The sequence below is a fragment of the Leptonychotes weddellii genome, chromosome 1, assembly GCF_054177405.1.
Source record: "Leptonychotes weddellii isolate Sample4059 chromosome 1, ASM5417740v2, whole genome shotgun sequence".
Taxonomy (NCBI): domain Eukaryota; kingdom Metazoa; phylum Chordata; class Mammalia; order Carnivora; family Phocidae; genus Leptonychotes; species Leptonychotes weddellii.
In genome coordinates, this window is record NC_138369.1 from 181,153,430 (window position 1) to 181,177,396 (window position 23,967).

General features: G+C 44.0%; 1 protein-coding gene across 5 annotated transcripts in view; it reads right to left on the bottom strand.

Annotated features, from left to right (window-relative positions):
- TIAM1 (TIAM Rac1 associated GEF 1) overlaps positions 1–23,967 on the bottom strand; it is a 374,369-nt gene that overhangs the window by 18,290 nt on the left and 332,112 nt on the right. For 4 of the 5 annotated variants that reach the window (XM_081799219.1, XM_081799233.1, XM_081799229.1 and 1 more), the window contains 7 exons: positions 23,776–23,879; positions 13,857–14,036; positions 12,862–12,930; positions 12,432–12,557; positions 7,281–7,389; positions 3,406–3,585; positions 3,195–3,313 (listed from right to left, as the gene is read on the bottom strand). In XM_081799219.1, coding sequence (XP_081655345.1) covers positions 3,195–3,313; positions 3,406–3,585; positions 7,281–7,389; positions 12,432–12,557; positions 12,862–12,930; positions 13,857–14,036; positions 23,776–23,879 — 887 coding nt within the window. Of the gene's footprint in view, positions 1–3,194; positions 3,314–3,405; positions 3,586–7,280; positions 7,390–12,431; positions 12,558–12,861; positions 12,931–13,856; positions 14,037–19,194; positions 19,731–23,775; positions 23,880–23,967 lie in introns of those variants that run through there. The other variant, XM_031039718.2, reaches the window with a different exon arrangement.

Consider the following 23,967-nt stretch of genomic DNA (forward strand, 5'->3'; position numbering starts at 1 on the left):
CCACTAGACCAGGCAAATCCCTGATGACTCTGGGCTTGGCCATGTGCCCTGGGCCATGGACTTGGCATAACAAGTTTCCACCAGGCCTCCTGAGCTCCCCGCTTCCAGGCATGGAAAGTGCATGCCTGAACCTAGCTGTGTTCAACAAGAACACACCTGAGCCTTACGCTCTGGAGCTCACCAAGAGAAGCCAAAGCTCAGCTAGCCCACACACCTGTGTTTGTGGTAGCAAACTCGAAGATGTTGAGTTGTTTGTTACATTATAACAATGTACTGATCCAGTCCAGCCCACATGGTTTCCCTCAAGTTTCCATATGGCAAATGGAATAAGGGGGTAGGGCTGCCCCTTCGGCCAACAGTACCTCCCTTGGCCTTCCACTGGTTGACTTCTGAATCTTCTGCCCAAACCACAACACTAAGTTCTGCTTTGGGGTCTGGGATGTCCTACCACTTCGGGTCCTTTGAGCCCTTCTTCTAAGGGGAGATGCCCTCTTTGGCTTTTTCTTCCTCTTACCTAAGCAAAAGGAATGATCTAGGTGGTCCAGCCCAGCTCCCTAGGGTTTAACATGGAGTAGGAGGTTGAAGGCCCAGCTTCATCATACAGTGTTTCCTAACCAGCTTTGTTCTCTGTGAACATATCTACTTGCAGGAAAGTTGGCTGATAACAGGATCAGGTACCCCGTGTCCCTGGAATGTTACCATTTCAACAGTGGCCTACCTTTCTCAACAGATACTGAAAAATATTCTTATTCGTAACTGTTTACAAATTGTTAATAAAGCCATTCTAGGTTTTTACTGGATATTGGCATTAAAAGGGAATGACAATGACCAGGAATCACTTTTGTGAGAATTGTGGAAATTGAGTCCTTTCTCTCTGAGTGATCAATCATCTTTGGCTACGATACCTCTGCCCCGCTTTGGGAGCCTGTTTCTTCCTTCTTCTTCTTCTTCTTACAAGGTTAAAACACAATCTCTTGTTGCTGTCTCTGGCATCTTTTCTAAGCCTTGATCTTCCTGGGCTTTGGATGTCGGAATACTGAGATAGGATTCTCTTCTCTTTAACACTGGTATGCAGTCAAATGTCCCTCCTCCCATTCCCTCCATTTTTTGCACATTTCTCTTTACAAAATCTCAGCTCACAGGAGGCTATTTTGTACAGCACTTTGTCTCTTTGTTCCTCGCTAGAAAGATTTCTCACTTGATTGTCAGAATTTCATTTCAGAGGACGGGCAGTTTCACCAAAGCCCTGTCCCTTTGTACGGTCCCTGACTTTTGAATCATATTCGTCTTTTTTTCTAAATGCTTTGCAATCCACCATGCACGTCATCTTCTAGTCTTTAGCATAATGGTCCTTTGCTCCCAAGGTCATTAAAATCCAGAAACTAGTTTGGCAGATAACGAACAATATAATGAAATTTAATGAAAATGTTCATTTCCAAGACTCAATAAAATTCACTTTTGTCAAAATGAAATAAACTAAAATACAGGAGGGAGAAGTGTTATGACAAAAAATGTCTACAGGATTACTCACAGTAGTCAATAAATGAAGCCAAGAGAATTGTCCAATGATAGGAATTAAGTAAATCACTCAGCCACACAATGAAATATTACACAATAATTTAAATGATTCTTTTGAATAATTTAAAATAACATAAAAAGCAAGGCATACTATAACTTTCAAAATATAATTATTCAAGCATGTGCAGATATATAACTTTTTCAATCAAAATAAACACCCAGACATCAAGAGTGGTAAGTTCTTTGAGATGGAGAATGGTTTTTCTTCTTGCCTTTTTCTGTTGTTTTGCCCTTTCATAAGCATACCATGCTCTTCTTCTCACAAAAGTTTTATGAAAAAAAAATGAGAACTAAATCCAGAGTCGCAGCGCCCACCTCTCCTACGCTCTTGACTGACTGAATTATCTGCCAGGTAGATTGAGAGCATGTTCATGCTTTGCTTGCCACCCCAGTAGAAAAAATAAATCGTGTTTCAGCGGAAAACGATGCTCCCAGGCCGTGAGACTCCAGACCACGTGGAGGTCTCTGAGCGCCTCTGTAACTCTCTGGAAGGTGCAGACAGCAGGTGTCCTGTCAGGCACCGACCTGACCAACTTGCCCCCATTTTGGAGAAACCAGAGTGCCTCCATTTGTAAAGCCTCGCAACATTTCTTCACTTCACATACACACTTGTGCCATTCCGACCTTTCCAACAAACCCTGACGACATCTGCCTGCCTCCCTCCGATCATGTGAGTAAAATAGATTTCTCAGTATGTGTTTGCTTTTACGTCTATAGGAGATGCCAAGATTTTAGCTCTTTCTGAAAGTTACCTTTTAGCAGTCTGAAAACTTGCTTCGTTTCCCTGAGGACATAACACTGAACCTGGACAGGAACTCTGTATACCTCGAAGATGAGGCTAGTTTTCTCTCAGCGAGACTCAACAACCAAGCTTCCCCGCCTCCTTGCCTTGAACTCTCCCCTTCACCCCAGCAAGAGTGATTTTTCCGCCTGGTTCCCTCCTGGCTTTTCCCCTTTATTTATTTATTTTTTTTTTTTAAGGCAGAAAGCAAAACCGAGGAGAATATTCCAGTTTAATGTCCAGAGGCAGTGATGAATGTTATCATGCACCTATAGCCCTCTGACTCATCTCAGTATTATCAGAATTTTTATTCGCAAAAGCTCTTCTCAATGACTCGGGCACTACTTAGAGTTTGCTCTAAGTTTTTCTCAGGTGTATCTGTTCCTGTCACTCTTTCTTCTAAGGAGGTTTTTTAGGTAGACTTAAAAATATATATATTTATTAGAGTCATTCGAAACTTTCATTCATTCAGCAAATATTGACTGAGCACCTACTACATGCCAAGCGTTATTCTGATTTCCAGGGATGTAGCTCTGACCTTTTATGGTGCTTACAGAAGCTGCCTAAGCTATGTTTGGAAGGTCAGGCTCAAACTGAACAGAACAAAACCAGAAGTCCCAAGGGGGATGGGGTGAGACTCAGAAAACACTGTTCCTATATTAGGAAATAACTCAGCTGAGGAAGAAAATTCACCTGCAGCCTTGGATAAAGGATAAAAGTTCCACCAACAGAAATAATAGCTTTGTAACTATTTTACTTATAAATACCACCTTCAAAAAACAATAAAACCAACCCAGCTTCGCTGCCCAGTGTCCTGAGAAGTTGGCATCCTTACCTCTTTTTTCTCACCAGTCTGCTCCGCAATGAGCTGGTCAAACACAGCCCCAAATTCTTCATGAATTTTCTGCATTTCATTGATATGACTTGCAACCTTGTTCATAGTCTTGATAGCCACTGGAAGACAACGGGCAGGAAATGGAAAGGCTGTTTGGAGGCTCTTGTGGAGACGCGCGCAAGGGGGGCAGATTTCGGGGCCCGGGGCTCACCATCCAGATGGTAGTGTTCCTCGCTCTCTGCGTCTGTCAGGGCAAAGAGCTCCTTTAGCAGAAGTGGGTACTTGAGGATCCTCTGGATGGGCTTGATGAGGTAAGACTCGAGAGTGGCGGAGTGCTGTTGTTTCGGGTTCTGGGCGTCTAAGAACGCCTTGAAAGCCGGGTCCGTCTTGGCTGGGAGAGAGTAAGAAACACAGACTGTCAGGGCGAAATCCCGAAATGCCCCCCTCCTCACAATTCCCCTCACTTATTCCAAGGCGCCCTTCCCCAGAACTGAGAGGAAGAAGGAAGGTGGGGGCCCCAGACAGACAACTGGAAGGGCCCGTGGTATTAATTTGGGGGCAATAACGGGGGTTTGAGTAAAGGGATAACAGGGTTTGTAAATCCTACACACTGGGGTTCTCAGGGGTTGCTGTTAATCCTCATTGTGCTAAGAGCGTCTTTGTATTCTGCTATTTTGACATCTGGGACCTTACAGACCCTGGGGACTGTCCCTCCCAGGGCTAGCCAATTTCTAGAGATGGTAAAGGACTCACCTGGAAGCACACTTTCATATGCAAACCAACCAATCTGGAGCCCCCTACAGCCGTAGCTACCCCTTCTAGAGGGCTCTCTCACTCTGGGCCACTGTCCCCTGCCCTACTCGCCTCAGGGCCAGGTACCAGACAACCTGGGCCAGCCCCGATATCCCAGAGTCCATTGAAATGACCCAATCCTAAAAGTCTGCTTACCCTGCCCTGCTCCTGCCTCCTGGCAGCAACCACAATAAAGTTGCCCCCATCTCCCCCTGGCTCCTTCTGCTTCCTGACTGGCCCTGGCACTTCCCCGTGGGGCCCCGTGAGGCACCACGTCATGCCCCTTCCTCTTGGGAGCTGCGAGGAAAAAACTGTCTTTTCAATGGCAATTGTCTTCTGATCTGTTGGCGTTGCCATATCTGAATCATCGGAAAGCGTGCATTTTAAAACACTCTTTACCCTGGCTTTCTCTGCCTTTCAAGCCTTTCATTGCTGGTGGGGCCTTTTTTTGAGAAAAGACGGGGTGGGGGGTGGGGCGGAAAGCATAAACCAGAAGCAGCACTGTTCTGCAGCTCTGGGAAGTGGGGCAGGGCTGCATCTCCCCCAGCGAATGCCTTTTCAGATCTGTTCTATGTTAATTCAGTACTACCAGCCATTAGCATCTGTAGGGCAGGCCCTCCTGCCCCGGACTGCAGAGTTCTTGCCCAGAGAAATGTACATCTGACCTCATATAACTCAGGGAGCTCCCTCCTCACCAGCCTGGTTTTTTTCTGTGTCCCAGCTGGGCTGAAAAGCAGCCCTGGGGAGTTCTGGGTCCCCAGACAAGCAGAGAGGTACCCACCAGTGGGTAATTAGGAAGACAAGGCTAATTAATGCCTTCCAGGTGCAAAGAAATGGTGGAGAAGAGAGTGAGCGCAAAAAATGGGGTGGGGGGGAAGGACATTATATCAAAGTGAGTGAACGGTGGGCCTACGTGTTTTAAAAAGCTTCTGATAAAAACGTATTATTTCCATATCCGGGGAAAGACCAGAAGATGTGGTAAAAGGACATCATGAATTGTAAAATGACTATTCTATCTTTAAAACAGCAATCATGTGAAGGTGGCTTCATAAAGACCACAATCGTTTCATCCCCGTTAAGCCCCATTCAGAGGAATCAGACTCCAGGGGTTCAGCCACCATTTCTCTTCCTTTCAAAGAAGAAATCTGTAAAGAGAAAGGACACTGGGAATGAATGGCCTATGCGTCAGGGAAGCGAGGCCGATGCACGGGGACGCCGTGGCTTCCGCAGGACATCCCAAGTACACATCCACATCTACCAGGAGCATAGAAATCCACCCACAATCCGCAAGCCCCAAAATACGGCCATGGGCATTTAATCCATCAGCTATATTTCACGTCAGAACTAAAGAGGGCATGGTTCTCGGCTCCTTGTGAGCTAAAGGAGTGTCCCCCTCCCATCCAGCCTCTCCGTGAGCCTGTTAAGAGTCAGAGACGGGTACTTTCTGTTCTCTAAGAGTTCTCTTCACCCTCTTGGCACATCTGGCCATTAGAAAAATGTAGGTCATGCCTCATCAGGGATCGTTTGGAAAGACACGATAATAATTTTCAGGTGCAAAAAAACAATGTTATTGAACTAAGGAAAACCTACAGGGGCAGACTTTAATCTAATTGAGTGATTAAAAATACCACAACTCTAAGGACTGGAACGTGTATATAATTTTACAGTAGAGCAAAGTGCTCTGAAGTGGTTACATTAACGATCTCATAACAACTGGCATTCAGTTAAAGTTAAAAAAAGATATGCGTATGCAGAGTGATAGGACCAATACAGCACATGAGAAGACGCCGTCCAGGCCAGGCAATGAGACAAGGAGATTCCCAGGTGCCCTTTAAATTTCTGGGCTGAAGTAGATTCTGTTGCATGAACTATCTCTGCCATTAAGTATGTCATTATCTGGGGCAGGCTCTTCCGTTACCCAGAGACCTGCATTGTACTAATATTTCCTTAACAGGTTTTAAATTAAGTCAAGCTCATTCTCTCTGGCAGGAAAGCATAACATGTACAAATTATGTATCCAGATACTGGATCAGCAGCTGTGAACATGACAGCCACGGGGAAATGTTAAGACTGAGCAGCCTGGGGCGCCTGGGTGGCTCAGTTGGTTAAGCGACTGCCTTCGGCTCAGGTCATGATCCCGGAGTCCTGGGATCAAGTCCCGCATCGGGCTCCCAGCTCGGCGGGGAGCCTGCTTCTCCCTCTGACCCTATCCCCTCTCATGCTGTTTCTCTCTCTCTCTCTCTCAAATAAATAAATAAATAAATAAAATCTTTAAAAAAAAGACTGAGCAGCCTGTTTTCCAGAGATTCTCTGTAATCGAACTTTCTACTGGTTATACTGTTCCCCAGGAAAATTGTTGCTGTTGTTTTTTTAAATCCTTTTACCTATCACCAACATCACATGCCGAACCAGGGAAGCGAAACAGCTTTCTGGAGACTCTCAGAATGATCCATCAGCTGCCCAGAACACTGAGGGAAAGGAGCCTGCCAATTTAAAACTCCACCCTGTTCCATGCAAAATATAACCGCGAGTCGAGGGATTCTCGTGAACAATGGAAACAACTTTTGTAGTGCTGGGGGTGGTTATTATCACACGCCCAGGAATGAAAACAGGTGAGGGGGAGATGGAATGCCACCAAAAGGTATATGAAGCGTGCGAGGTTATAAGGAAATGAGTGAAAATTAGGAATAAAGCAGGGAATTTCTAAAGCCCCCCCCTTTCTGCATAATTACAAAATGACCCCTTAATTCTGGCCCCAAATAGCTGAGTCAAAACTTGCATTATAAGAAAACTAACAAGGGGCGCCTGGGTGGCTCAGTCGGTTAAGCGTCTGCCTTGGGCTCAGGTCATGATCCCAGGGTCCTGGGACCGAGTCCCGCATCGGGCTCCCTGCTCAGCAGGGAGTCTGCTTCTCCCACTGCCTCTGCCCCTCCCCCTGTTTGTGCTCTGTCTCTCAAATAAATAAAATCTTTAAAAATAAATATATAAATAAATAAGAAAACTGACAAGACGGTTAATTCAAGATCTCAGGCTGCCTGGCTGGCCCAGTCAGTACAGCATGTGCCTCTTGATCTCGGGGATTATGAGTTTGAGCCCCACGTTGGGCAGTTTAATTAAAAAAAAAAAAAAAAAGACAGGCACGCATTTCACTTCTCAGTACCCTTATTTGAGGAACATCTATCTGGCACATTAGTGACTCTTGGATTTCTGTCCAAACGCCCCGACCGCCGCCAGCCATACCAGTGTGAACCTACAACAGATGTGCCCACCTGCCACCAGCCGTCACCCGCCTACCTTTCACCAGGACCTTGGGAACCTTCGTGTGGCTGGCGCAGAAGGCACTGTAGAGCTTGAAGCGGTCAGCATAATACAGAAAGGATCCCCCCAGAGAGAACAGCACTTTCTGGATTTAACGAGAAAAACCTCAGTTAGTTCACGTTCATCCTCATCTGGAAAGATCAGCAGGACCCAGAGGGAGCTCACAACTGCATGACCCTCCCCACAAATCAGCACCAGTCACACCTGTCACAGCCCTCGCTCTGCTCACCGATGGCCTGAAACTGCCTATTGGAAAGGGTACGGGCTTACGTGTTCGCGTGCTCGATGCCTGAGCTGGCCCTCTTGCTAATTACACCGGCGATGTCCCTGCTTTTCCAGCCTTGGGTCTTTAAATGCCCCAGCTGGGAAGTGTGAATGTTAATGAGAAAATACCAATGGCATTTTGGAAAAGGCAGACCGCTCCTGCAATCTCTCATTAGCTCCTGTTGGGAGGTCGAAGTGACACACCAAATACAGGCAAGAAATGCATACACCCCAAAAGTAGAAGACATGCGTCCCTGGTCACTAACTCCATCCTCTGCAACACGGCTCCCTCTCCTAGCACGGAGCAGGTGAAGATGCAAGAAACACGCCGGACTCTGGGAATGAGTTCGGTATCCTAGCCCAGCCCACACCCTCTGCCTCAAAAGGATCAAAATTGGGGGAAGGCCTTCCCTGTTAGAATTTAATACGCCTTGGGGATGCCTGGGTGGCTCAGTCAGTTGAGCAGCTGACTCTTGATTTCAGCTCAGGTCATGATCTCAGGGTCCTGGGATGTAGCCCCGCATCAGGCTTCCTGCTCAGTGCAAAGTCTGCTTGAGATTCTCTCTCTCCCTCTCCCTCTGTCCCTGTTTGCACTTGCTCTCTTTCTCTTTCTCTCTCAAATAAAAAAAATAAATCTTAAAAAACAACAGAATTTTTAAAAATTTAAAAAATTAAAAAACCCATGGCTAAGGATACTCTGTATCCTAAACATTTTACATGCATATATGTATATATACCAAATATATATACAAGCCTAAGAAAAATATCTTCTATATGTTCCACACTGATGTAGTCTTGTTGAGAGAGAGAGGGAGCATGCGACTGCTTAATTCAAGGTTAGAATCAAAAGTGAGGTTCCAAGAAAAAAAAAAAGTTTTGGATTTCAATGTGTAATTTATCTAACAAACAATGCACAGAATTCTGATAGACTGTCTACTAACAACAAAAAGTTTATTTGGAACCGCCCAGAATGGGTAACTAGAGACCTACATTAGTTTCTTACACGTTCTACTTCTCCTCTTCTCCCTTTCAAGCCCCACCTCCTCCCAACCTCACCACCCCGGCTGAGAGGGTCCCAGCAGGCACAGTCTGACTCTGCAAGTGCAGTTATCCTTCGAGACATACTCAATAATTAGACAAGAAAAGATGAGGAAGAAAAAGTTCTAACTGTAACCCCTCACATTAACCATATTAGGTCATTCGTTTAACTTACCATACAGGCAGCCACAGATAAAACATTAAGGTATTCATTTATTCTTCTGGCCTTAACAAATGATCTCAGGGCACAAGGTGTGCACAGGTATGAGGGCTTTATACACAAAGACTGCATTTCCCCAAAGCTGCCCTTCCAGAGAAGGTCACAGAGCCTCCCACTGACGGACATTGCAAATTTCCAAGAGGATATTTTATCAAAGCTTGTTTGACCTCAGAACTAAATTTTTTCTAATACTGCCTTAGGACTAGTGTTCTAGGCAATGCAGTTTGAATATTTTTTTTTAATATTTTTATTTATTTGTCAGAGAGAGGGAGAGAGAGAAAGAGGCAGACAGAGAGAGAAGCAGGCTCCCCACTGAGCAAGGAGCCCGACACCGGTCTTGATCCCAGGACCCTGAGATCATGACCTGAGTTGAAGGCAGACGCTTAACTGACTGAGCCACCCAGCCATCCCACAGTTTGAATATTTTAACAAGTTTTTCATATTTTTGGCCAAATATACAATCAGAATTTAAACCAAGTAGCCACGGTGCAACTGACAGCCACAGTTTTGGGAGAAAACACAGACAATCCAGAAGCCAACTCAGAGGTGCTAGAAACAAGCCCCTGGGCCATGAATATTCAGTATGCATAGGTTGTCTTGCTCTACTGACAGAATGGAGATGGTCAAGTGTGGCCATAAACCAGGACAGTGAAGGTCAGGGAAGAGAGTCCCACTTGAATGGAATTTAGAACTGTGACCATTTAGCAACAGCTCACTGAAAGAATCCACGCACCAATCCCTCCTAGAACAACTCTGCTCATAATGCAGCCATGTCCACATCAAGTTCTGTCCACCTACCTCTCCTCAAGCGATTAACCAGACCTAAACCCACACAACTGGCCCCATAGCAAGAGACCAAGTGAATGTAATCAATGTTAGATGTCTTACAGTAAAGCCAAGTGTTGTTGGGCACCTGGGTGGCTCAGTCAGTTAAGCGTCTGCCTTCGGCTCGGGTCATGATCTCAGGGTCCTGGGATCGAGCCCCATCGGTGGAGAGTCTGCTTCTTCCCCTCCCTTTCCCCTCCCCCTGCTTGGGTTCTCTCTCTCTCTCTCTCTCTCTCAAATAAAATCTTAAAAAACAAACAAAAAAACAAGTGTTTTAAGGAATGTCTGTGTCCATTTTAACTATGATCCTCATTAAGCAATTTTCTGAGTAACTAACAAATTACTGGCCCTTGTCATGAGTTCTAACTGTCCTAATGAATGTACTAATTTAGAAAATACATGTTATCATTACAAACACAAACAAACAAACCTGTATTTCAAATGGACCGCATGACCACCTTGAAGATGAGAAGGGGAGAAAATTAACTCATCTAAGCAGCATTTGAACCCACAAAAAATGAACTGTATGCAGTAATTAGGGTTAAAGGGGTATTATGCCTGCAACTAAACTCTTCAACGGTTCGAGGAAAAGAATTATATTACACACACACACACACACACACACACACACACATCGGAGACAGGAAGATAAAGAATAAAGAAAACGTGGTCAAATGTTCACGTTTGGGAAATCTGGGTGAAGGATATCCAGAAATTCTTCAGGCTATTCTTGCAACCTTTCCATAAGTCTCAAATTATCTCCAAATAAAAATATATAAGTATATATAAATATATATTCTTATGCTAAGTGTATGAACGTGGGTGTGTATACTGAATAACTTCTGTTGCAGAGAAGCAGTGACATACAAAAACATATATAGAAAGAGCAGCCTTCACCCCAGTCCCTAAACGTGTATGCTAACAGCACTCAGCCAGATTTCTGTAAGCTCTAGAAGAGGTCGAAGTATATGGGGGCCCCGCATATATAGACAATTGAACCTGAGTCCAACATCATTGTGAAATTAATACGGTGGAGGAGGATAGAAGGATAGTCATTTCAGCAAATAGCACTAGAAAAATCAGACATCCGTATGGAAAAAAGATGACTTTGATTCCGACTTCACACCCTAACGAATTTAATGCACAACAGATCAGAGACCAAAATGCACATGCCCAACCTACAAAGCTTCTGGGAGAAAAAAGGAGAAAATCATTAGGACCCAAGTTTAGGCAAAAATTTCACAGACGTGACACAAAAAAGCATGACCCAAAAAAGAAAAGACTTGAAAAACTGGACTTCATCAAAATTTAAAATTTCGGCTCTTTGAGAGACACTGTACGACAAGAAGATATTTACAAATCCTGGTTCTGGTAAAGGACTTATAGTTAGAATATACAAAGAACTCTCAGGTCTCATAGTAAGAAAACAACCAACCAAACTGAGGGTTCTAGAGGGGAGGGGGGGTGGGAAGATGGGTTAGCCCGGTGATGGGTATTAAAGAGGGTACGTTCTGCATGGAGCACTGGGTGTTATACGCAAACAATGAATCATGGAACACTACATCAAAAACTAATGATGTAATGTATGGTGATCAACATAACAATAAAAAAAATAAAAACAAAAAAACAAAAAAAACTAATGAGGTAATGTATGGTGATTAACATAACATAATTTAAAAAAAAAAGAAAACCACCAACCAATACAATCAATGGGCAAATGATCTGAACAGATGTTTCACCAGAGAGGATCTATTAAAGGCAAATTAGCACATTAGAAGATGCTCGTTGTCGTGTCATAAGGGAAACTGAAATGAAAGCTACAATGAGGTGCCACAGTACAGTGGGATACCACAGAGCCATAGATTGATATCTGCAGCCACGTGCATGGAACGTGACATGATTATTCCAAGTAAAGGATGCCACATTAAAAAAGAAAAGAGTACATGCTGTATAAAATTCCAGATTGCAAACGAATCTAACTAATCTATGGTAACAAAGAGCAGGGAAAAACCTTCAAGGGCTCCTGCTGATGCTCATTATCCTGACTGTGGTGATGGTTTCGCAGGTGTACACATATGGCAAGATCCATCACACTGTACAATGTGAATAGATGCAGGGCATTGTATGTCAATTACACCTGAATTAATCTGTTGGTATTTTTTTTAACTTTACGAGAAGCCGACACCACCGTGCGTGCATCGAGGAGCTCTGTCGGCTGGAGATGCAGCACAGGAAGTATCTGTAATGGAGAAGAGCCAGCCAAGGAGGGGGAAAGAAGCTGTAAGCATCCTCACTGAGGTACTGGTCATAAATCCTCATTAAGGCTATAAGGACACTGTGTGCTGGAAGACTGTCTTCCTCCTGGATCATGATGAGCATTTCCATTAAGCAAAGTTTTCCAGAACATGATAAATTAACTTGTTTACTGGGAAGCCAAGGGTGCTAGTCTCATTTGCTAATAGCAAGTATTAAAGGGCCCCACGTCAACAGAACAAAAGGTCAAGGCTGGTCTATCCTCCAGAGCGGAAGCCCGCAGGGGCACCAGTTTCATACAAGTTGATGACACTGGCGTCACCTTAGCCAGACAAGGTTCCCCCTCCCAGAATCCCCTTAGGGACTGACCCCACTGGAGGTCCAATGAAGACTCAACACCACGAGCACAAGAATGTACCAAAGAGAGCCTACGCCTCCTGCGACGTGTTCTCAAGAGGTTCCACTTAACCTACGGAATAACCCACCCATGACAGGAGGAGGCAGCCTGACATCATTGGTGGACTTACCTTGAATTGATCGACTTTCTCAAGCTTTTCCAAATCGGGTACCAGTCTCACTCCATCTTCTAGAGTTCTCAGAAATTCTACTTGAAACTCTACCATTTCGGTTAGATTTCCAAAGAGCACATCAAGCTGGAAAATGAAAAAGAATTTAAGCCACCCATATTTCATTGGTGTTCAGAAACTTTATCTGCTTCTGATTTCAGAGTACTTCTATCAATACTTATCAATTAAGATCATGAGCCCACCATGAGGTGGGGGGGTCGGGGCAGGGAGTGGGGCCGCTCCTCACTCTCTGGGTGCAAGCCAAGAGCGTTAACTCGCAATCATTTAACTCGTTCCAAATGTTTTCGGTACTAAATGTGCGCCTCGCTCCTTCCTCTTCAAGTCAAGCTGCAGGAAAACCCTCACAAAGTTAAGACAATGTCCACCATACCTCATCTTGGGTGAGGAAAGTTTCTTTTTGAAGAGGTTTTAGGTATCTCTCCATGAGACAGTTTAAGTCCTAAGGGTTGAAAGGATATCTCATTAGCACATCTAAAAGCCTAGAAGGAATCTAAAGGAGAAAAAAACAGATTATGTCGCAAATGCTAACATTACAGTCTCGAGGTCATTAAGTTCCCTTAAAGCAGGAGTGAGCCAACCTCTTCGGTAGTATTTTCGACTCTGCAGGCCATGTGGTCTCTCTCACAACTACGTAACTCTGCTGCTGTAACAGGAAAGCTGCTTCCTGTTACAGCAGCACAGACAACATGTAAATGAATGTGTGTGGCTGTGTTCCAATAAAACTTTATTTGTCAAAACAGGCAGAGGGCTGGATTTGGCCTAAGGGCCATGATTTGCTGACCCCTGAGTTAAAGAAGACTAAAATAGGTCATTAAAAACAGATCACACTGTTGTGATATTTAACTAATTATATAGTTACAGGAATAGATAATTACTACAGTCATAGGAGTGTATTACAATGTATGTATTGTAACGTATGTACAGTGCATACATTGTTATATGTATTACATAGACATTAAGAATTATATAGGAATAAATTATATAATTACAGAAATATAACTAAATGTCCGAACACAAGTGAGACTAAAAAGAAAACAGATACCCTTCTGCCTAGACTCAAATTAGATACCGAAAACAATACCTTTAAATCCTTCAAAAACTAAATTCAATTTTAGTATTAGCTCAACAACAGATTTAGAAACGTCAGAAGGCTCACTGAATATTCACCATCATCTCCTTTCTCGATCGATCAATTACAGATGTCAATGAACTGCTCTAAGAATTGAGGTGCTTCCTTAAGATGCAGGAGATCTGAACATTCAGAAGAAGGGCCAGATTCCACAGGAGACCAAACAAAACCCCTCCTTCAAAACAAGGAGGGAAGGCATGCCAGGCGGGAAGGGAGGGTAGACCAGCAAGACGTACTTTCACGTAGGTGCGCTCTGTCTCCAAGAGCTCGCAGATCACTTTGCGCAGCTTGTCAGCGTCCGTGAGCTGCCTCATGGTGGCCAGCTGAGGCCCAGTGGCGTCTTGAGGAGATGGGCTCGGCTCGGAGGGGTTCATCTCATGCAGACTGCGGCAAAATGCGGCCACCTGTTCCGTGCTCTTTGGAGCACAGTTTAAAAGGCAAGGCAGATGAAGTTACCTCTCACAAGAGAGACCTGTCTGATACCTGTTCCACCTAAAGGTGTCCTTCCTGGTTAATGAACTGCCACAGGTGAATTACATTTCTCCTTCCCCCGACTGCTCTACACATAGGAGAGCTCACTGAATGCTCAAAACACCCATAACGACAATTGCTAACATATTCCAAGGGCTCACCACATGCCAGGCATTGGTCTGATGTATTTAATCCTCCTACATGGTAAGTAAGGGCTGTTAGCATTCCTATGAAACAGGTGACACAAAGGAGGCCCAGAGAGGTTAAGTAATTCATCTGAGATTGCACAGCTCAAAAACGGCACAGCTGGGATTTGAACCAGGCAGAGTGGATCAAAGCCTGTGTTCATAACTACTCTGCAAGAAGCTTACAAATAAGGACACGGAGATACAGAAAAATTAAACGCATTTCACCCCAAATACAAGGCTAATTATCACAGCCCCCACTTAAGTAAACTATACTTACTTTGCAATGGCGGAAGATGATTTTATAAGCTAAGATTCTTTCTGGCGCTGTTAAAAACTGGCCCTAAGGCAACTTTCTAGATAATGATAGATACCCATGTATTTTAAGAAAGAAAAAAAAAAAAGTTCGTCTCTCCGGCTTCTCCAAGCAGAAAGACACCTCTCCTCTCTTTCGAAATAAAGGCTGTTGGGCCCTAAACAAGGCTTCAGTGGGGGAGCTCAGCCTCCACCTAATCTCTGTCCAGGATGATTCAGGTAGAAGTTTAGGGTTCTAGGATTCTAAAATTGCAATGTTTCCAGTTATGCAAAAGAGTTCTCCAAAGAATGGGTGGCAGGCGGGCTGCTGAAAACCCCATGGAATTAGTACTTGAGCTTGAGTACTTGAGCTGCATATAGCAATCACCTGACGAGCATGCCCAGCGCACCCTCCAGATCAATTCAATCAGGACCTCCAGGATGGGATGAGCCAGCGTATTATTTAAAGCTCTTGCTGGAATGCCTCCAGAGGCTATTTTGTAGCACAAAATCTAGTTTATTAATATTTGCCCAAATGTACCACTCTACGAATGTTCGCTGGATAGCTCCTTGAAGGTAAGCTGCCTGCCCATCCTCCTCTCCCTGGCTTCCACCATCTAATTCATCCCTAGGCACAGAGTATTCCCAGCAAACACGGGTGCAAATAAAGAATTACTTCTATCACCCACCTACCCAGGAAGAACATGAGAAGAACATCCTCCCCAAAACAGCAGTTGCTGCCCAGAACTGAAACTCAAGGCTGGCATTTGGTGCTGGGCAGAGGAGCTAAAACCAAGGGTATTCCATGGGGACAATCCCTTAAACATAGAGGGAAAAGGCAGCCAACATTAACATGCCTTCCCCTCACTGGCATTATCCCAAAGGGAAGGGAGCCTGGAACAAAGGCAGTACAAGGACATGGAAAATCAGAACTTAACAAGGATGCATTCACAACAATGCCATGACAGCAAGGAGGAGAGCCAGGACCCAAATCCACATAATGATTATTTCTTTGGGTTTTGTTTTTTTTTTTTAAGATTTATTTATTTTGGGAGGAGGGGCAGAGAGAGGGAGAGAGAATCTCAAGCAGCGTGGAGTCTGATGGGGGGCTCATTCCCAGGACCCTGAGATCACGACTGGAGCCAAAACCAACAGTAGGACACTCAACCAACTGCGCCACCCAGGCGCCCCTATTTCAATTCTCTTACAATGACCACACCTTATGAGGTGCTAGTCTTATGTTCCAGAAGATATTAGTCACCTCTCAGGGGCACTGTTCACCGTTGTCCATGGATTCAGTGTTCCAGACGTTGTATATCCCCACAAAGAGTTCTCCCTTCAGTGGCTAACAAAAACGCTCACCAAAATGGGCGGAACTGTATGATATGTGAATTATATCTCAATAAGGCTGTTAAGAAAGAATTCCATCAAAGCTTGTTTCTGTAGGAATCAACTAAACAGTTTTATTTCGTTATGTTTGTATTTCACTAGTTTGTCATTCTTAAACATCCAGTTAAATATGGCTTTGTCTTACAAATTCCACAGGAACGAAAGACCCGTGACCCGTCATAACAAAAATGCTCACACATCTTTTAAATGACCCAGTGATAACTATAATAGGTCACTGCATTATAACACAGACACGATGGTGGGGGGGTCACCCTCACCAGAACTAAAATCCTGTGGACAGCCGATGAGAACGACTGACAACTAACGGCCCTGCCCCCCAGCTTTGTCCGACTGTCCTTTATTGCTTCGATTCGGCATCCTGCAAAGGAACCCAACACAACAAACGTCTAACAGGCACCTTCCCTCACACAATGCTCTTCTCATTGGCCCAACAGGAACCACAGCTGTCTGTCATGAATCTGCAGATTAACCTCAAAGCGACTCCTCATGATAAGTAAATCTATCGCTTCATTCCTATCAGTGACGCAATACGCCTTTCTACGATTTTATCATTTCGACAAGTTGCCATGGGAAATCCAATGTCCTCGTGGAGTACACAGAGGGTGCCCCATACTTCCAGGATGGGCCAAAGTTACAACCTGGGGACTCAGGCACATAGCAAAGGCAGGAAATTCCACAAGATGCTTCTCTTTGTGCTAATACTCATCAGACTGACCTGTTGCCATTCCCACCTATATCTGTGTATAATAGTGGAAGGTATGGGATGGACTTTCTAGGTTTTCATTCCCTCTGTTTCACCACTAGGGCTCTGAGGTTTCCATTTTTAAGAGTGTGAGTTTCTGACTTTGTATGAAGTTCACCACTTCTAAGGTCTGGCATCCTTATGTTAAGCAGGCCCAAGGGGAGAGCTAAAGGTTAGTGGGATGTGGGCTAGGGCTTTAGTGCTCAAAACATATGCCACAGACCTAAAGCCATGTCCTACCCAACCTCATTCCCAAACCCCCAGCCTGCTCACCTTTCTCCCCCTCTGAGCCAAGTTCTGGAGTGTAGGGAAAAAGCATCCTCTAATTGAGCATCCCAGGTACACCCCCAAATTCCCTGAAATCCTCTTCTGAGAGTTCAAAGCCTTAGGCATCCCTTCCTTATTAGACACAATCCTAAACTTAGGATAAATTTAGCCAGGTGCTCTCTTACATGGAGGCGGGGCAAAGCAGTCTCAACATGGGCAACCCTGTTCTCTGATTCAAGGTATAAACGCTCCAGGGAGCATGCATAGAATCTCAGCAGGGATGTAATCTCTTCACTTTCAATTACATGTTATTTAAATAAAGAATAAAAAGATAGAATTCCAAGTTACAATGCATACTGTCACAGCATGTTTTGCAAGGCTCTTAATGAAATTTTTACTTGGAAACCATTAAAATGATGTCATCAAGTTTGAGAATTCTGTTTCACTAAAATATTACCCCAAAAACATCCTTGGAAGGAAGTATGAGATGCAGGTCTTTTCCAGAATAACTCTAATGCAGAGATTTTATATGTTGTAGCCCAACTTGTAAGTCCCCCTGGCCCTATACTGTGGCCAGACTTTTTTGCATCAAGATCCATGGAGACCTTCTCTGGGCAGCTTAGCCACAGCGTAGGGTGTACGAGGGGCGCAGGGCTCTCCCCGCTCGGTTACTGAGCATTCTGTGCTGTCCTCTTTATTCTACACCAAGCTCTGCAGCCAGAGATGCCTAGAAAGGTAGCTGCCGTGGGAGGTTCTCCACACACTCCTCAAAGCCAAGTTTCCTGGAACTGGGACAGACCATGAAATACTGTTCAGAAGGAGATGGTCGAGGCTTCTGTAATGGGAGAAGTGCAAACCTCTCCCCCCTGGAGGACTGCGGTCAGTCACCCTGGAAACAGAAAAGCACTTTTGGGCCCTTCAGGCTGCCAGTTTAAAACTGTTCAAGGTAGCGGAGGCCTTCCACTGTCAGGCCTAAGAATGATCCAACCAACATGCAGAGAAGAGTACACAATTGAAGGAGGAAATGGGCCACTTTACCGAGGCCAGCATGAAGCTCAATGTTTATAATATCGCTTTCTTCCTGTGGAAGATGAAAAGAAAGTACAAAAAGAGGGGGGGAGGCTTTTAAGTACATACTATTGACTCAAGCTACCCAGCTGTTTAAAGTCTTCCTGTTATGCAACCACTAAAGGCAATTTCTATCTCTAGATGAGTTCAGGTTCTAAAACTGTCCTTTAAGTCTGACCGATTTAACACATCCCACAGATTTAAAAGGGGCCAGAGTGGCCTCAATTCTTAAAACCTTTACTTAAGCTTTTTTGGAGACAAACACCAAAGTCATATTCTCTGTAATTTCAGAGACCACTATCTACAGTGGTAGTCCCTATGGTTTTCCATCACCTTCTTGGTCTCCTTTTGAACAGACACTGAAGAAGAAACATCCAAGGAGGACGAAGGCTTAGCTGGGTCCATCAGGTGGACTCACTGCCAAATTTCAAGTTTCCTTAAATGACACAAAATCAAATGGTGGACAGACTCCAGTATTTATACTGAGCTACTAAAAAGTTTTATTGGATTTGGTTAAATTGTCCCTTGTCATTAACCTACTAGATTTTCTTACCAGGGACTCAACATTTACTGGAGGGACTGCCGTGTACAATCTCAGTCAGTGGACGTTAAAGCATTAACACAATCCCTGAGTCAAAGCTTCTATCACCATCTCCTTCTCAAGTAGGCAGAAATAAAGTCAAAAACACTTCAAACTTTATAGGAGGCCAAGGTGAACTCCCTTCTCCCAGAAATGCTTGATGAGCACTCAGACGACCCAGTCTGAGGCGGGGATCGGGGAGATTTGCCATACACATCATACAAACACACTCAAAATCTCAACAACCAAAAGAAAGGAGAAGAACTCAAATGACACTGTTTCAAAAATACAGACTATATCTTTATGCCATTTCAGAATGAACAAATAGACAAATGTGAAGATTCTAGGCAAATTCGATTTCACACCAACTACCGATGCCCCCCCCTCCCCCATGCTCAACTATATATTCTTTATCAACAAGGGGATCCGGAAGGTAAAAGGATGCAGTCATGGGGAAACGGGACAAGAATAATCACCATCATCTGGACTGGAAAGCAATTTAGCTGGGAAGTCGTCACATAAACAAGGTTAGCAAGAGAGAATTCAAACATGCTCACCAGATGAAGGGTCCGATACATAGAGTCACCGGACTTGTCATTGTTTTCAATCCTGGGCTTGCGCTTTATTTTCCACAGTGCAGACATCATCAGGAATGTATTCTCATGGTAATTCTACCACCTGACGTGTTCCGCACAGAAACAGAAGTTTCTTAAAATACCCCGAGAGCGCCAAACGCCTTCCAGTTCCCAAGGGAGCATCCTCTCGTATAGACGGCCCACACCGGCGCGCCCGGGAAACCTACCGCTGCATCTCAACAGACTGGACAGAAGCCCTGCAGCCCCTGCTGCTCGGCAGTGGCCTCTGGGATGGTGTCAAAGGCTAACTCGTGGACAAGAATTCATGCTTTCATTTCACCTGGCTCACCAACAAAAGTTCCAGAAAGGGAGAACCAAAAGAGACCAGACACAAAGCAGAAAAAGCCTGCCCAGGATGTGAGCGTCTCTCTGCTCTGCGGACCACGATCAGCTGATTGGCGAGCGTCATGCTCTGCACAGGGATATTAAACCCGGCCAGCTCAAACAACTTTGAAGACACCCCTCGAGGAGTCGGGAGCAGGCACTAAGAAAAATAAAATAAAAACACGCTATGTATTTTTTTTTTTGAACAGTTTTTGTTTTCACATTTTCCGCTAATGCGTTGTTACTAAAGCAGACATTTCTGAGACAATCCCAGTTTGGATTAAAAAGAGAAAAAAAGATGGCTTTCGGAATGGAAATGTTCTGAAAATTATTCTAATACATTTGCTAAGTGGAAAACACAATCACAGCTGCCAGGGGGCCTGGAATGCAGAACAGGACAGCCGGGAGCTCATTAGCATTCATTTCCAGAGACAAGAGTTTTTTCCATTAGAAGCAGAGAAACAAGTGACCAGTGGAGGAGGCCCCTTGGAGGCTGTCACCCACCGTCACAAAAGGAAGGAGGAGGCTCACAAAGAGAAAGGCCGCTAGACTGCCCCTGCAGTGTGGGAGCCCCACCCCCACCCTGTGGATGTCACTTTCCAGGGCCGCCAATGCTCTTTCTGCAAGCCTGCAAATACTTACTTGCGGAACCCCAAAAGGCCGTGAGGAGCAAAAACTGTTATTTAAAAAAAAAAAAAAAAAAAAAATCAAAAAACACATGATGCTCCAACCTGTGTTCTCTTAATTCTGCCCATTATTTTGTAAAGCAATTCATTTAGGAAGAACAGCAAAAATATTAAACAAAAAAATCAAGAGCCCTCACAGATGCAGCAGGAATAAAAAAGGATTGCTTGTTTCATTTCATTCCTTGATGTGTTTGCTTATTTATTTACTTTTACAGCCTGGTGCATTCAAGGTAAGGCTAAGTCATCCTTCCACGGCTAAAGGCAGCTTACGACTTAAAAATTAATGTGCAGTTTAGTCTCAAAAAAATTACTGATCTAGGAGACGTGTCAAAAGAATATTTAATCTTGATCAAGAAACTCAAGATATGTGCTTGCTCTTACTTTAAATCATAAAAAAAATACACCCAGAAAGGTTATGCATTAAGAAAATATGTAAGTGGTTCATGAGTACATATCTAATTGACTGACATAGCACACTAATTAATTAATTCCTTCTTTTCCCAAAACCTGGTATATAACAGCAGACTTTAACCAATCTGGCCAGAAGGTAGTTTCAGCATGGCAGGTAACAACACAAGGCCTGGTTTTGCCATCTCAGAGCTGTGTGACCTTCACTGAGTTGCTAACCTCTCTGTTCCAATGTCATTACCTATGAAACAGAGGGAATAACAGTATTTCTCTCTCAGAGGTGTTGTGAGGATGAGATAAGTTAATATGAATGGTGCCCAATATATACAACATACGAAATAAATGTTAGCTCTCATTTACTATTAAGAATACACAGTGGTGGGGGTGTGGGTGCCTGGGTGGCTCAGTCCATTAAGCACCTCCCTTTAGCTCAGGTCATGATCCCACGGCCCTGAGATCCAGCCCCATGTCGGGTTCCCTGCTCAGCAGGGAGTCTGCTTCTCCTTCTGCCTCTGCCCCTCCCCAACCCCAGCTATGCACTCTCTCTCTCTCAAATAAATAAAATCTTAAAAAAAAAAAAAAATACACAGTAGGACCCAGACTCCAAGAACCATTTGCTCAATTTAATTTTTTTGCTTCTAAAATATCCAAAGTGAGATATTAACTCATTAAAGGCCCCAATTTAGTTAATTAACTTTTAACTAATAGCCAACTTGGGTTACATGACAAAGCAGTTCAAATAAAGAAGATAAAATGTGAATCGAACCAAAACCAGGAAGTATTTTTGGGTACGGAATCACACAGTGCTCCCCAACCTAGTAAAAAGGAATACAAACTTAAGGTTTTAGCACAGGTCACTGTACTAGCTTTAAAAATACTGATCATCACCCAAACTTGTCACTGACAATTTTGAAGACATTCTCTTCTACGAGAGCCCACCATGCATTTCTGCAGTGAAATCTGGGGTTGGGGTGTTCTGTTCCTGCATCTAACCCTGTCTGTGCCAGGTGAGTTTTAGACCTATCCTCTGGAGAAAGAATCATAGACAGACAGGCATCCAGGGCAGTTCAACAAAACCCTGGGGCCCCTTCCTTCCTCTCTATTGCCAGACCGAATATTAGAGAGGACCCTGTTTAGGACCTCATGACTCACAAAATTTCAAATGAAAACAATCTCAAAATTCCACAAGGAATGAGAACATTGGCCTATTACAGTGAGGTAGAAATGATCCAAGTTAAAAAGTATTCAGAAATAAATGTTTTAGATATAGGAAAAATAGCTGTATTCTAAATCAAATTAGAAACTGAGAATTAACATTTCTAAGTTCAATAACAAAATGACTTAATAAATACTCTTCCAAATATCTTACCTCGGTTTGGAAATAATCCATTTCTCTGTCCCTCCTCCTTCCCCCAAGTGCCTAAAAGTAAAGTAAGGGCCACACACCTAAAAGGCAACTTTAAGCAAGTTTTTGTTTGTCTTTTTTGGCTTTAAATGAAATGCACATATTTCCATTCATCTGTGTTTTAACTAATAGCCAACAACATAAAGCCTTTTTAATGATCAGAATTACTTTCAAATATTAAATTTTATACTGTGCTCAACTTAGGACATGGAGAATGGTGATCTTACCTATGATGATCAAAGAAACACACATGGGGTAAAAGTGATGCTGACTACTCAAACATAGGCACACACATGCAGAGAAATGTAGTTTTTTAAAATAATGGTTCAGGGCGCCTGGGTGGCTCAGTTGGTTAAGCGACTGCCTTCGGCTCAGGTCATGATCCTGGAGTCCCTGGATCGAGTCCCGCATCGGGCTCCCTGCTCGGCGGGGAGTCTGCTTCTCCCTCTGACCTTCCTCCCTCTCATGCTCTCTGTCTCTCATTCTCTCTCTCTCAAATAAATAAATAAAATCTTTAAAAAAAATAAAATAAATAAAAAAAATAAAATAAAATAATGGTTCATATTTGAATAGCATATTTCCATGACCAACATGCTCTCCTACAGTTATATTATCATGCTCTCCTACAAATATATTATTTGACAGCCCCCCACCCGCCCCCATCATCCAATCACTGAGCAAAGGCAAGAATCACCCTGACATTGCAAAAGGGAAAACAAAGGTATAATCTAAAGTTACGTGATTTGATCAGAGAGTGACTGGTAAATGTCAAACCAAAGAAAGGTGGGTGGAGGGATCCACATACATATGTCAACAACACTATAAAAGGTGAATAAATACAGAAACAGAATCACGTGGGGCCCCTGGGTGGCTCAGTCGGTTAAACCTCTGCCTTCGGCTCTGGTCATGATCCTGAAGGTCCTGGGATGGAGCCTGCTTCTTCCTCCGCCCCTCCCCCCTGCTCATGCGCTCTCTCTCTCTCTCTCTCTCGCTCATAAATAAATAAAATCTTAAAAAAAAAAAAAAGAAACAGAATCACGTACAATTACTTTTGCTAGGGAAGGGCCTTTGGACAGAGGTAACACCAAGTTTTTAAATTGTTGTACTTTGGACAGTGTGCCAAGAACAGGCTACTGATCCACAGAACCCTTTGTGAAGTGGGATAAAAGCATGATGAACTATGGAAAACAAATTCACGGTCTTCCACCAAAGAGTCAGAATAAGGGCTTTCTCACAGGCCTTGAACAACTGAGGGACATGCTATATGAATAAAGAAAAAGAGCGTTTCTTTCTCTTTCATGTAAAAACTGCTCACGTTTAACAAGAACCAGACAGATCATGCAAAAAGAGCTTGTTGCAGAAACCACGCACAGCAAGAAAGTCTATCTGGCCCAGCCACACACATTTTGGATGCTACTTCTTCAAACACAAATGTAAATGTGAGAGGGAAACAGGTGAAATGAGATGGGAGCTCTTAAAACTGATTTCTGCCCTGTGTTCGCACGTATAGGTTTGTTATCGAGGCTGTAATTGGGATTTCGTATCTCAGCGACATCTCAGAGGTAAAAACACTCGGTCCCGTGGAGAGGACTTCTAACCACATACAGCTGCAAAGGTGATGTGTCAGCTGTGATTCTTCGGTGGTTCGACACGTGGGACGTGAAAATGAAAATCTCTCACCTTGCTGCTGTGATCAGTTTCATCTGAGGATTCCAAGCCCGGCCCTTCGGTCTCCTCTGGAGCGGTCTCGGCACTGTTGCCTTGCTCGCTGCAGAGGCCGTGTCCTGCAAGATGAAATCAGAAGAAAACGTGGGTCAGCATGGAGAGCAACTGCTACAAGTCAGGCCTGTGCAAGGGCAGGGTCAGGCCCCG